Genomic DNA, 12,667 nt, shown 5'->3' with positions numbered 1-12,667 from the left:
TTCTGATTTTTTTTGTTTGTTTTAATTCTTGGCTGGAGAGAATTTTGCTCTCTCCGCGGCACTCAGCTCCAGGAGCCTGCCGGACTCTGCCGGACTCTTTCCACTACGAATCGCCGCCAGCACAACCTGGCCTCGGAAAGAGAACGCTTTGCATCTCCAGGCCCCGCCCCTTAAACCCAGCTCCACAGACCAGAGCACGCATGCGCAGGGCGAAGCGGGCGCGGACGGCGCGTGGAAAGCACAGCGTCGCCCGACGGTACCAGCGGGAGCGCGCGCCGGCGTGGACGCCGTAGACCGGGCAGGCGTGCGCAGGGAGAGAGTGTGCGCGGAGCATCCGGATCTCGGCCATGGCTCATAGGCCGAAGAGGACCTTCCGGCAGCGCCGGGCCCACTCTAGTGACAGCGACGGCGCGGAAGAGCAGTCTTCTGAACCCGGGGCCCCGGAGGAGCAGACGGCCCCGGGCCTTACGGAGGAAGGGCCGCCCTCGGGAGGGGGACGCCTAGAGGCGACGGCCCGGCGTGGTCGGAGTCGGGGTCGGGGTCGGGGTCGGGGCCGGGTGTGGGCAAGTTCCCGACGCGCGGCGGGAGCGGCTACGCGCACCGAAGGCGTCTTGAGCGTCCCAGGTGAGGCAGGGCGGGGGGGAGCCGGAGGTGACGCGAGGTAGGGGAGGCGGGGAGAGGCCCCCGGGGTTCTCCGGAGGTTCTTGTGTCCCGCTGCGGACCGAGAGCAGTCGCGGCGGCCGAGAGCAAGACAACCCGCCTTCGAGCGCTCGCCCGCTGCTCGCAAGCCCTTGTTCGTTGCGGGGGGGGGGGGCGGGGGGGGGTGTCGTCGAATGGGAGACCAGAAAGAATCCTGTACGGTGTGTGGCTCGTCTGTGTTTGCATCATCGGGAGAACTCGGACCCGTTGTCGCTTTAGTGCAGTACTTGCTGTTGTGAAGAACCTAAGTTGTCCCAGAGGTTTAAAAACAATCCCTAATACTTTCAGGTAGGGGAAAGTTTTATGTACTTTTGGAAACATCCCCAAACAATCAGAACAGTACATTAGACGAATCTAGGTGACAGACACTTAGGACGTTTTCATTTGTTTTGTTTTTCATCAGTTATTTGTAAGAACGGAGATTAGAATAACGCTGTATGTCCCAAAGTAGCATAATGGGTTGACGACCCTGTAGACTGTACCAATAATGGCATTAAACTAAGTACAATGTAATAGTATTGAAGTACCCCTAAGTACAGAATTTAATACAGTACTCCTTAAATACAGAATTTAAGCAGCATAAAGTTGTTTACATTAAATATGTTTTAGTTTGAATTGGAGCTTAAGAAAAATGCTGTTTTCGGTGTAGTATTGAGGTTAAAAAGTTATCTTCCACTGTTTTTAGTACAAGTGATTTTGGTGATTTCTTAATTATCACCTTCTGTTTGTCTAAAGCTTTTTGTATTTTCCCACTCTGAAAGTCACCTGTTCAAACTTTAATAGGGAGAACAGAGTCCAGGAGTTGCCCCCCCCCCCGCTTTTTTTTTTTTTTTAAGATTTTATTAGCACAAGTTGGGGAGGGGGAAGGCAGAGGGAGGAGGAGCCCCCACACCAGGAGGGAGCCCCATGGGGACTCTCCCAGGACCCAAGATCATGACCTGAGCCTAAGGCAGCTGCTTAACTGACTGAGCCACCCAGGTGCCCCCAGGAGTTCCTTTTTGCTTACATTCTAAAACAGTGGTTCTCAAAACTTTTTGGTCTTAGTATCCCCTTTATAAAGGTATCCCAAACATCTTTTTTTTCTGTGTATTATATTTATTGATATTAACCATGTTAGAAATTAAGATAAATTTTTATTCATTTTTTTTCCTAAATTAAACCATTACATGTAAAAGAAAACAAAACAAAACAACTTTTCCAGAAAATAGAGTGACATTGTTTTCAATTTGCAAATCTTTAATGTCTGATTTCATAGAAGACAGCCGACTTTTCAAAGCTCCTTCCACATTCAGTCTGTTGTGATGCATTGTTTCATTTGAAATATGAAAAAAAAAAAAACAGGTATGTGGTGTAATGGGAATACCTAATAGCCTTTTTAGATCATTGAGGGTGTTCTGCTTTGATATGACAAAAAAGGATCAACAAATAGTAGCTTGCTTCTTAAAGGTAGTTTGTAATGGCATCTGAAACCGTACCTGTCAGTTTTTTTATACTCCATTACATTAAAATCCACTGGTCTGTTTTGCACTTTCAATGGAATCTTTTATTCATGCATGATTGGTAACATCATGCATTGACCATTGGAAAGTATTGGTTCACTGAGTTTGCAAATGTTGGTACATTTTATTACATAATATCCCCCCCAAAACTTGTTAATGTTATGGTGTTACTTCTGATAATGATCAGTGGTTTAGTGATGGAAAGAAACTAAGTTCACAGTACACGATGTAACTTTTCCAAAACTCTAGTTTTCACTTGAAATCTCTAATTCTTGAAGTGATAGGCATGCCTTTGCTCATTTTTGAGGAAATTTCTTACTTATCCATGTAGGAATAATTGGATAGTCAGTTTGTCAGTCGTTCTCCTTGAAAGCAGTGGCTAGTTCAACTTGCAGCTGATCATACAAATGCTTTTCAGTGAGGTAACCGTTGTTTCAGTATGCCCCAGAAGTGCTGTATACACACTTCCATTTTGTCCCACAGAATATTTAAAAGATGTGTACTCCAAGGTCAAAATTTAATAAAGTTAATAATTTTGTATTGCTTCATTGAGGATGGTAAATACAACTGTTTTTTGTTTTTGTTTTGTTTTGCTTTTCCTGGCAATGCATGGTGATGAATACAATGGCTGCCAGTACAGATAGCTGTCACTGTCTTGATTCATACTAATAAACCAGTATTACCCACCATTGCTTTTGCTGCATTATGTAAATAGCAACAAACTAAAAAGGGCAAATAACATGATAATATGTGATGAAAGTAGTTTTGAATTCACACACCCTCTGAAAGGGTCCTAGGGATTTCCAGGGCTTAGTGGGCCATGATTTTGAGAACCACTGCTCTGATGTTAATCCACTTTGAGAACAGGTAGGAGTTGTCATAAATAGTAGCAAAGAAAGATGTAATCTGTAGTTATATTACTTTGTATTCTAAGTTTTGATCTTACTACAGGTTTTTTTAATTCTATATAGGTATGTTAATTAAGGTAAATTTTTAAGATAAAAAGTACTATTTATGTAAACTTAAGTTTTAAAGTTCTTAAAAAATACAAAATAATTATAAACTAACCAGTCCTTTCTTGTCAGTAATACCATGAATTCTTTCACATTTTGTTTGTTCAGTTCTCACAATACCCTTATGGGTGTTATAACCGAATGTTATCTTTGCTTAATAGAGTATGGACAGACCATCCTTCCCAAATCAAGTAGTGGAAACAAAGAGATCTGTGATTTAATGGAGACCACAGTGCTCATTACAGTACTATTTGCCACTAGCCATTGAAATATAACATAAATTTCAGAGTTGAATAAAATTAAATTGAAATCCCTGCTTCTCCACTTAATAACTTTGTGACACTGGGCATGTTATTTAGCCTCTCCAGTGCCTAGTGTCTTCATCAACAATAGCATTTACTTTATAGAATTGTGAAATTCTGTAATTGTGTGAAATAGACCTTGTAAAACAGATTAAAGCGTGCCTAGAGTTATTAAGTGTACATCAGTTCTTTTTCTTTTTGAACTTATTCACTACTATTCACTACTATTTTCTTCTTTATTTTAAATTTTCTTTCACTTCTTGATGCCTTTTTCTCATTGCATCTTTTAAGAGAATATTAGGTAAGTAGATCGTATAAATAGGGTCAATCTGTGCTTTTATTAGATCATCCACAGGTTTCAGAAAGAAGGGAAATGGAGAAAGATACTTAAAATACATGGAGAGAAATTAAAACACTATACATGTATAATGCTATGTGTTATGTAGAATTTCAGTTAGTAACTCCACTGTCTTGACTCTTTCTTGTTTTTTTCAAAAAATGTCCTGTTAGAATCCAGAAAAGTTGATCTTTCAACAGATGAAGAAGAGGATGAAACAGCTCATTCCTTAGAAAATAAGGATGATCAGAGTTCATCATCTACCAGCTCTAGCTCTCTGGAAGAAGAATTTTCATCAGTAGGTTGGTAAATTTTATAATTGTGATTAGCTTTATTTCTAATATCGGTATCCTCTATGCCAGTGATTCTTAATTATTGGTAACACAGCTATAGTGAAGTATGGAGCAAGCAAATCATTACCAATGATTGTCAAAGTGTCAAAATTGACTGCTTTTTTCCCATTACATGACATGTGCAATGCCAGACACTTTTTAAGACCCAGAGCTAGGATTCAGACGCAGGTAGTCTGCTCCAGAACCTGTTCTTAACCACTGTGCTGTACTGTACTGGGTGATTCATGCCAGTATCTGAAGAATGGTAAGAATTTGTTGCTGAGGATGTTTTGGGTATAGGATATAGCAAATGTTGAACTCTAGGGAAATTAGCATATGCAGAGAACTAAAAATAGTTGTTGGAATGAAATATTTAGTTGGAGTTTAAGAAGGAGGAACAATAAAAACAGACAAATTGGAGTCAGATAATATAGAGTTTGGGAGAACTACTGAAAATTTTTTGCATACAAATGACATGACCATTTTTAGAAAGATCAGTCCAGTTTAGGGGTTGGCAGATTACCACTTGTGAGCCAAATGTGAACCATCACATGCTTTTGCAAGTAAATCCTTATTAAAACACAGCCACTCTCATTCAATTATGTATTGTCTACGGCTGCTTTTGCATTACATTGACAGAGTTTAGAAGTTGTGACAGATACTTCATGGCCCACAAAGCTGAAAGTTTTTCTCTGGGCTAGTATTTAAGCTCAAGGTTTTGTAACTTGTTTTGTGCTTTGGACTTTTGTCAGTCTCTTGAAGTCTGAGACGCTTCTTGAGAAGAATATGTAGCGTTCTAAAAGAAACAAATTAATTTGAAATGTAATTGTCTAAATACATTTTTAAAGACTTGTAATAGGCCATCTGGGTGGCTCAGTAGTCTGCTGCAGCTCAGGTCATGATCCAGGGGTTCTGGGATCAAGTCCCACATCAGGCTCCCTGCTCCGCAGGGAGTCTGCTGCTCCCTCCAACCTTCCCCACTTCCCATAATATCTCTCTCAAATAAGATCTTTAAAAAAAAAAAACAAAAACAAAAACTAGTAACTCTTACAATTTTTTTCTTATACAAGTTCACAAGGTACAGAAGTCCTTAGTGATGAAAACAAAATTAAGAATCGAAGCCTGGTAGAGACGTGATGCTTTGTCTAGACTCTAGATATGGTGCTGTCCAATAGAACTTTCTGCAGTGATATAAAAATTTTATATCTTCATATAAAGAAGAGCTCTTGAAATGTGGCTAGTGCAGCTAAGGAACTGGATTTTGAAATTGGCTAAATTTAAATGGTCACATATGGCTAGTGGTAACTGTATTGTACAGTGCTGCTTTAGAAAATGAATTAGTATAAGCCAGTAGTTATAAAGTGTTGGCAGCTTTACATACCTAAGGAGAGAAGACAGTGTTTGGCAATGTGTGGGATAGTTTTTAATTATTTTAATTATTTTTAATTATTGTTGTGACTGAGGTGTTGCTGGCATGTTGTGCCCTGGAGATAAGAGATGATAAATTTCTCAGAGTACAGGACAGTTCACCAGAGTGAAGAATTGTCCCTCCCCAGAGCTCATTTCAGAAGTACTGAAAGTTGAAAATTTGTCCTGTTTTTCTTTCTTCTGGAGAAGAAAAGATGAAGGAATGTGAGAGGTTTGGGGATTGGCTTATGGATCAAGGAGTGCATTTATTTTTTGTTCAAACAGTGCAACTATTAGAATGATCCAGTAGTGGAATATCTGCCTTGAGATGCTGTAGATAGTGCATGTTACACATGGGCATGATAGTAACCAGTACTGCTTAGATGAGATGATGTATACGAAAATTATTTAACTTACAAATCTGCATGTTTTTATTATAAAGCAGTATGCTAACTTAATTCATTCATTCCATGTTTGGCCAGCATCTGCTACAAGGTAATGTTGGATATAGATAGGACAGGATAATAACTCTTCTCTTGAATTTTTTTCCCTTTATTGTAGCTTGAGAGAGAATTAGCTTTTTGTAGCACTGGTATTTTACTAGTGAGTCCATTGCCTGTGATTTATTAAACCCCATCAAGTCATTTGCAGATGAATCCCTTACACTTCCAGAATTTCTGCTATTGTATTCATACAGTTGAGTATTTGAACCTCCGTGTATCATCTTCCTCCTGATTTTACATTAAAATTTCCTAGAAGGCATAAAAACATAGTGCTGCTCAGCTCCATCTCAGATCAACAGTCCAAATCTCTGGGATGGGGAGCTTAGGTACTAGTAGATTACCAAGCTTTCCAGGTGACTCTAATGTGCAAGAAGCGTAAGAAATGCTAGTGGAACCTGGTTATATTTAGCTGTCCCTCCCAGCTTTAAAGACATGTCTTTTTAGCTTTGTTCACCTCACATTAAGATCATTAAACCAGGCAGGACAACAACAGAGCCCTTAACAGATCCCTACAGTGCTTCATAATCAGCATATTTTTTTGGAGAAATAATTCAACTAGTTAGGAATTCAGTGCGCTACGTGATTTTCCCCACACATTTTAACGTTATCCACAAGGAAAAAATGCAACTGTTAAATTCTTTGGAAGGATGAAGAAACATCTCACCTGCATCATTTCTCTGTACTAATCTATAAATTTGTACTAGGTCCTTAAAAACTAAGTCACTTGATTAGCTATTCCTTTTTTTTTTTTTTTAAGGTTTTATTTATTGGAGAGACAATAAGGTTTTATTTATTCAAGTCATGAGTGGGGACAGGAGAGGGAAAATGAGAGAATCTCAAGCGGACTCTGCACTGAGCACAGAGCCCAATGCAGGCTTGATCTCATAACCTTGAGATTACGACCTGAGCCAAAACCAAGAGTTGGATGTTTGGCCTATTGAGCCACCTAGACACGCCTGATATTCCTTGTTCTTAATGAACATACGTTGGTTTTTAGTGATCACCTGTTACTGTTGATAATTCAAGAGCTTGTTTGCCTTAGCACCAATGTCAACATCTCCAGGCATAAGACATCTTTTTATTTCTCAAAGAATTTGGAACAGTTTATGGTAAAGTTTAGAACATTTTACTTGGGCCTCGGTAGCTTAACATCCCTAATTATCATTTTGAAGTGCTTGAAATAGTGAAAATTTCCTTTACCATTTGTTTACCAAGTATTTTGCTTAAGAAACTTTTTTTTTTCCAGAAAGTAAAGATAAATTTCAGCTTAGATCATGTATAAGAAAATTGTTTTGAATTAGAAGAGTACACATTAATATGGTTTATACACTATAAAGAAAAACTAAAACAAGGATGTTTTAAAAGATGTCACTAAAATAGTTTTCACCTGGTAAATGAACCTGATTATTTTTGTTACACTTTTTAACTTCTTACATTTATTCATGTGGAAATCACCAGAGGACCTTGGAGACTGATTGAGCTGTATGCTGGTTTTAGTCACTTTCTCACTCTCTCTATGCCTGGATGCCCTAAGGGGAGGGGCATCCTCTCCCTCTTCTTGAATCAGACTGGCCTGTCCACCTTCATCCTAACCTCTACAGTTCTCACTGACTAAGCCATCCGCAACTCTCTCCACATCCCAACCCAAATAATCTCAGAGCTTCTAGAAATGAGAAATAGTCCTCAACAAAAAGCCAGCAACATCTGATGCATAAGGGAGCTGAGAGATAAACTGAAGTGATATGAGTACATTTTCTGATAATTCTAGATTAGATTCATTTTCTGATTTTCTATTTTAATCTCTGTAAAAGTAATTTTCTTTCATTATTGATGTAGGTTTTGAGCTGTGCAGTTACATTCATATCAGAATATGAAGAAAATTAGACACTATTTAAATATGAGAAATATGTATTTCTGTTACTGTTTGTTTTGTTTTTCATTGTCTCCCTCTTTGTTCCTTTCAGTAAATATCCCTGATGCAGCTTTTATTCAGGCAGCCCGCAGAAAGCGTGAATTGGCCAGGGCCCAAAATGACTATATTTCTTTGGATGTAAAACATACCTCTGCCATCCCTGGGATGAAGAAAAACAGTGTTGAAGATCCTGAGAGTGAGCCTGATGACCATGAGAAGAGAATAGCATTTACTCCAAAGTCTCAAACCCTTAAACAAAGAATGGCTGAAGAAACAAGTATATACTTAATTTATTTACAGTGTATTAACATTAAGGGATTTTTCACTTGAATTTAATATTATGTTAAAATCTCCATAAAAACATAATGTAGTATTTACTTTAAAAGTGTAGAAGTTGGTTTTTATTTAATACTAGTTTGGTCAGTGACATAATAGTCTGTGAAAGACATGTCTGTTAAAATATTATTATCAAATAATGTGTAATAACGTTTACTATTATCTGACCTCCACTTGATCTTTTTTGGCAGATTAAGAAAAATTGTACAATGTCTTATTTTTGATATTGAAAACTTTCATTGTCACCTTTATAAAGATTTTTTTTTTTTAAGATCTCAGTAGGCATTTTTTTTTTTTAAGATTTTTTTTTAACATGGAAGCATCTACAGGGATTTTTCTGTCATTTATTAAAATCTCCCCTGCTCTAATAAAATATTTCCTCTACCGATAATCCTTAGGTCTCAAAGGACTTTTTTCACATTTCACATTTATAAACAATATGTTTTACCAAAACTTTTGTTACTTCAAATAGGAATTTTTCAGAATGAGACTTTTGGTTTCCTTATAACCCAGAAATTATTTTTCAGTATTCAGATTCTGAAGTAGAATTTATAATCTCTGATAAGGAATAGTAAATGTTTCTTTTTTACAAGGTTTTTTTTTTCCCCCATATGTGAAACTGTAGTGCTTTCAGTGGGATGGTTTGGTGATGGGTACTGATTCCAGGATTCAAGACTCAGCTGCAGCACATTCCTCAGACAAGTAATTTAACTGCCTGATAGGAGTTCCCTCAGTATTTTTTTTTTTAAAAAAGAGTGATAATAGTGCTTTCTACCTAGAATTATTGTGAAGAATAAGTTAACACATGTAAAGGTACTAAGCCAGCACATTATAAGCCTCCCAAAAAGGTTACCTGATGCTATTAGAATGGAAAAATATGGACTTATTTTTGAATTTTTTTCCTAGCACCCAGAAATGAAGAAACAAGTGAAGAAAGTCAGGAAGATGAAAATCAAGATATTTGGGAACAGCAGCAAATGAGGAAAGCCGTTAAAATCACAGAGGTAATAATTTTTTATACCAGTTGTGTTCATTTTCTGTGGCTGCTATAACAAATTAATCACAAACCTGATGGCTTAAAAACAAGAAACATATATTCTCTCCTAGTTGTGGAAGCTAGAAGTCCAAAAGCAAGGTATTAGTAGGGCTGTGTTCCCTTTGAAAGCCTAGGGGAGAATCTTTTCTTGCCTTCCAAATCTGGTCACCCCAGATGTTCCTTGCTTTGCAACTGCATAACCCCTCTCTCTGTCTCCTTTATATGGTCTTCTCTGTGCCTCTACTCTCATTTTGTAAGAAAAGTTCTCATTGAACTTAGGACCCACCTGGATAATACAAGATTTCTCATCTTGCAATATTTCACTTAATTAAAACCACAAAGACCCTTTTTCCAAATAAGGCCATATTCACAGGTTCTGGGGGTGGGACATAGACATATCTTCTGTGAGACCACTCTTCAACTTACTATACCTTTTATATTATGTTCTTTTCCTACTAGATCATAAACACCTTCCACATTTTATAGGCCATTTGAGGGGACCATATTTTATTTTTAATTTTATAGTAACTGTGACATGGTAGGTACGTAAATGTAAAGTTTAAACAAATAAATAGATTTAAAACAAAACTAATTAAAAAATACTATTCTTGAGGTCAAAAGTCCTAGAATTGATTTCTTACTGTACCACTAAAAATATATGCTCCATGAGGTCAAGAATTATTAACTATTCGGTGTTTTATTCCTCTGTACCTAGTATTATGAGTGCTCAATAAATATTTGCAACTTTGAGCAAATTAATCTTTTTTTTTTTTTTTTTAAGATTTATTTATTTTAGAGCATACACATGCCTGAGCAGGGACTCAGGTAGTTGGAAATGGAGAGGAGAGAATTTCAAGCAGACTCCATGCTGATCATGGAGCCTGGCATGGGGCTTGATCTCCCAACCCTGAGATCACTACCGGAGATGAAACCAATAGTCAGTCATTCATATGACTGTGCACCTGGGCACCCCAAATTATTTCATTTTCTAAATCTGTTCTCTTATCAGTAAAATGGGAGGATAATGTTACCTGCATGAGTAGGTGGCCATAGGTTCAAAATCACCATTTTTTTTTTTAAAGATTTTATTTGTTTATTTGACAAACAGAAATCACAAGTAGGCAGAGAGGCAGGCAGAGAGGAAGGGAGAAGCAGGCTTCCCGCCGAGTAGAGCCCGATGTGGGGCTCGATCCCAGGACCCAGGGATCGTGACCTGAGCTGAAGGTAGAGGCTTTAACCCACTGAGCCACCCAGGCGCCCCTCAAAATTACAACTTAAATCAGCACTTACAGATTATTTAATATTCAAATATAAGGTTTTATTTTTTAATCTGTTTAATGAGAATGTTTTGAAAGATTGTTTGTGCTCTTTTAGATAAGGAAGTATTGTTAAAATCTCCATGTTATTAAAACCAAAAAGCTAAGTAAAGGTAAACGTTTGGTTGTAACAACATTTAGAAATCTCTAATCAGAGAAATGGTTAGAGGGCTATTTTTATGATGTAAAAACAAGAGCTGTAGGTCTTCCCTCCTCTTTTTAGTAAAATCAGTATAGCATGAAAAAAATGCTTTGAGAAAAAACTTGTCATAGTCCTTACTCTGACTGCTCAAGTTTGTCTAATTCCTTTTTTTAAGTATTTGTTTAATTGCAGTCATAGTATATATTAGAAGGTCCTAGACTTCCCATTCACAGAACCCTCATTGTCAGTAACTTTATCCTGGTTCCCCCTGGCCCAAAGAAGTAGAAAACAATTCCATTTATGAAGTAGTTACATCAAAGAATTTAATAACATTTGTGTCCTAATAACTTAGTAGGCTTTCAGAAAAAACATAAAGTGAAGAAAAAAATCTGTTAATTCCATTTTTAAATAATCACAATTACTTACTAATGGGCAGCACCTCTTAGGCACTGCATGCCATCTCAAGCCTTGGAATCAGACTTGCATTGTCATTCTCACCTCCTTTCCAAATTGATTGTCAATCACTGTTTCCTTTTTATTACAGCCACCAAGAACCTGCCTTCATTAATAAGACTTTATCAGAGAACTGTAGCACTACCTGTGAACTAGGAAAAACTAGTAGTCCGACAAATGATGAATATGTATTCCCCTAAAATATTTAAAATATTTAAATATTTAAAATATATTTATATTTAAAATATTTATATTTAAAATATTTCACAGCACCCCTTTGAGTTTACAGGGATGCCTTGGCATGTAGTTTGGGAACTATGGTATGCATACAATTTCAAGTTTGGGGTTTTTTGCTTGACATGTTATAAATATTTTCCCCTATTTCTTTTTTTTTTTTTTAAGATTTAATTTATTTATTTAACAGAGAGAGAGAGAGATTACAAGTAGGCAGAGCAGCAGGCAGAGAGGGGAGGAAGCAGGCTCCCCGCCAAGCAGAGAGCCCAATGCGGGGCTCAATCCCAGGACCCTGAGATCATGACCTGAGCCAAAGGCAGAGGCTTAACCCACTGAGCCACCCAGGTGCCCCTCCCCTATTTCTATACATAGTTATCATAGTAACTAATTTTTTTAAATTGCATAATATTTACTAGAGTCAGTGAATCATAATTTTTTTAGCCATTCTTCCTTTTGGCAAACATTTTAGATTAACTGTCTGAATCTTTTTTTCTATTATTAATAAGAAATAGAAGGGTCACCTGGTGGCTCAGTGAGTGGAGCATCCAACTCTTGATCTCAGGGTTGTGAGTTTGAGCCACATGTTTGGTGTAGAGATTACTTAAATAAAACTTTAAAAGAAATAATAAGAATTGGTAAATATTTGCTTTCCTTTTTTCCCTTCCTTTTCTTTCTTTTTTTTTTTTTTTTTTTTTTTAATATTTTATTTATTGACAGAGAGAGAGAGATCACAAGTAGGCAGAGAGGCAAGCAGAGAGAGAGGAGAAAGCAGGAGGAGAGAGGAGGAAGCAGGCTCTCTGCTGTGCAGAGAGCCTGATGCGGGGCTTGATCCCAGGATCCTGAGATCATGACCTGAGCCGAAGGCAGAGGCTTAACCCACTGAGCCACCCAGGCGCCCCCTTTTCTTTCTTTTGTTCAGATGTATGTTATCTTAGGATAATAGGATAATAATATTATCTTAGGATAATGGCCAAGATAAAGGACATGAACATTTTTATGGCATTTACTACATTTTTCCCTATTGCTTTCTAAAGAGAATTTAGATGAGTTTGTAACGCCACTGATATTATGAGAATGCTTCATAACAGTCTTGCCATCTTAGGTGCAAGATTAGTTGGACCTAAAAAATGGAATCTCAAGCTATTT

General features: G+C 37.6%; 1 protein-coding gene across 13 annotated transcripts in view; it reads left to right on the top strand.

The window, feature by feature from the left end:
• Nucleotides 1-221: 221 nt before the first annotated feature.
• Nucleotides 222-12,667, top strand: part of GCFC2 (GC-rich sequence DNA-binding factor 2) — a 45,568-nt gene continuing 33,122 nt past the window's right edge. For all 13 annotated transcript variants that reach the window (XR_009357322.1, XR_009357326.1, XR_009357323.1 and 10 more), the window contains exons 1-4: nt 222-624; nt 4,024-4,152; nt 8,057-8,281; nt 9,247-9,344. Coding sequence is in view for 8 of the 13 variants with exons in the window: in XM_059188184.1 (XP_059044167.1) it covers nt 348-624; nt 4,024-4,152; nt 8,057-8,281; nt 9,247-9,344 (729 nt within the window). In the remaining 5 variants the exon portion in view is untranslated. The remainder of the gene's footprint in view (nt 625-4,023; nt 4,153-8,056; nt 8,282-9,246; nt 9,345-12,667) is intronic.

The sequence above is a fragment of the Mustela lutreola genome, chromosome 9, assembly GCF_030435805.1.
Source record: "Mustela lutreola isolate mMusLut2 chromosome 9, mMusLut2.pri, whole genome shotgun sequence".
In the NCBI taxonomy this organism is placed as follows: Eukaryota; Metazoa; Chordata; class Mammalia; order Carnivora; family Mustelidae; genus Mustela; species Mustela lutreola.
Note: the sequence above shows the minus strand (reverse complement) of the source record. Positions and strands in the feature narration are given on the sequence as shown.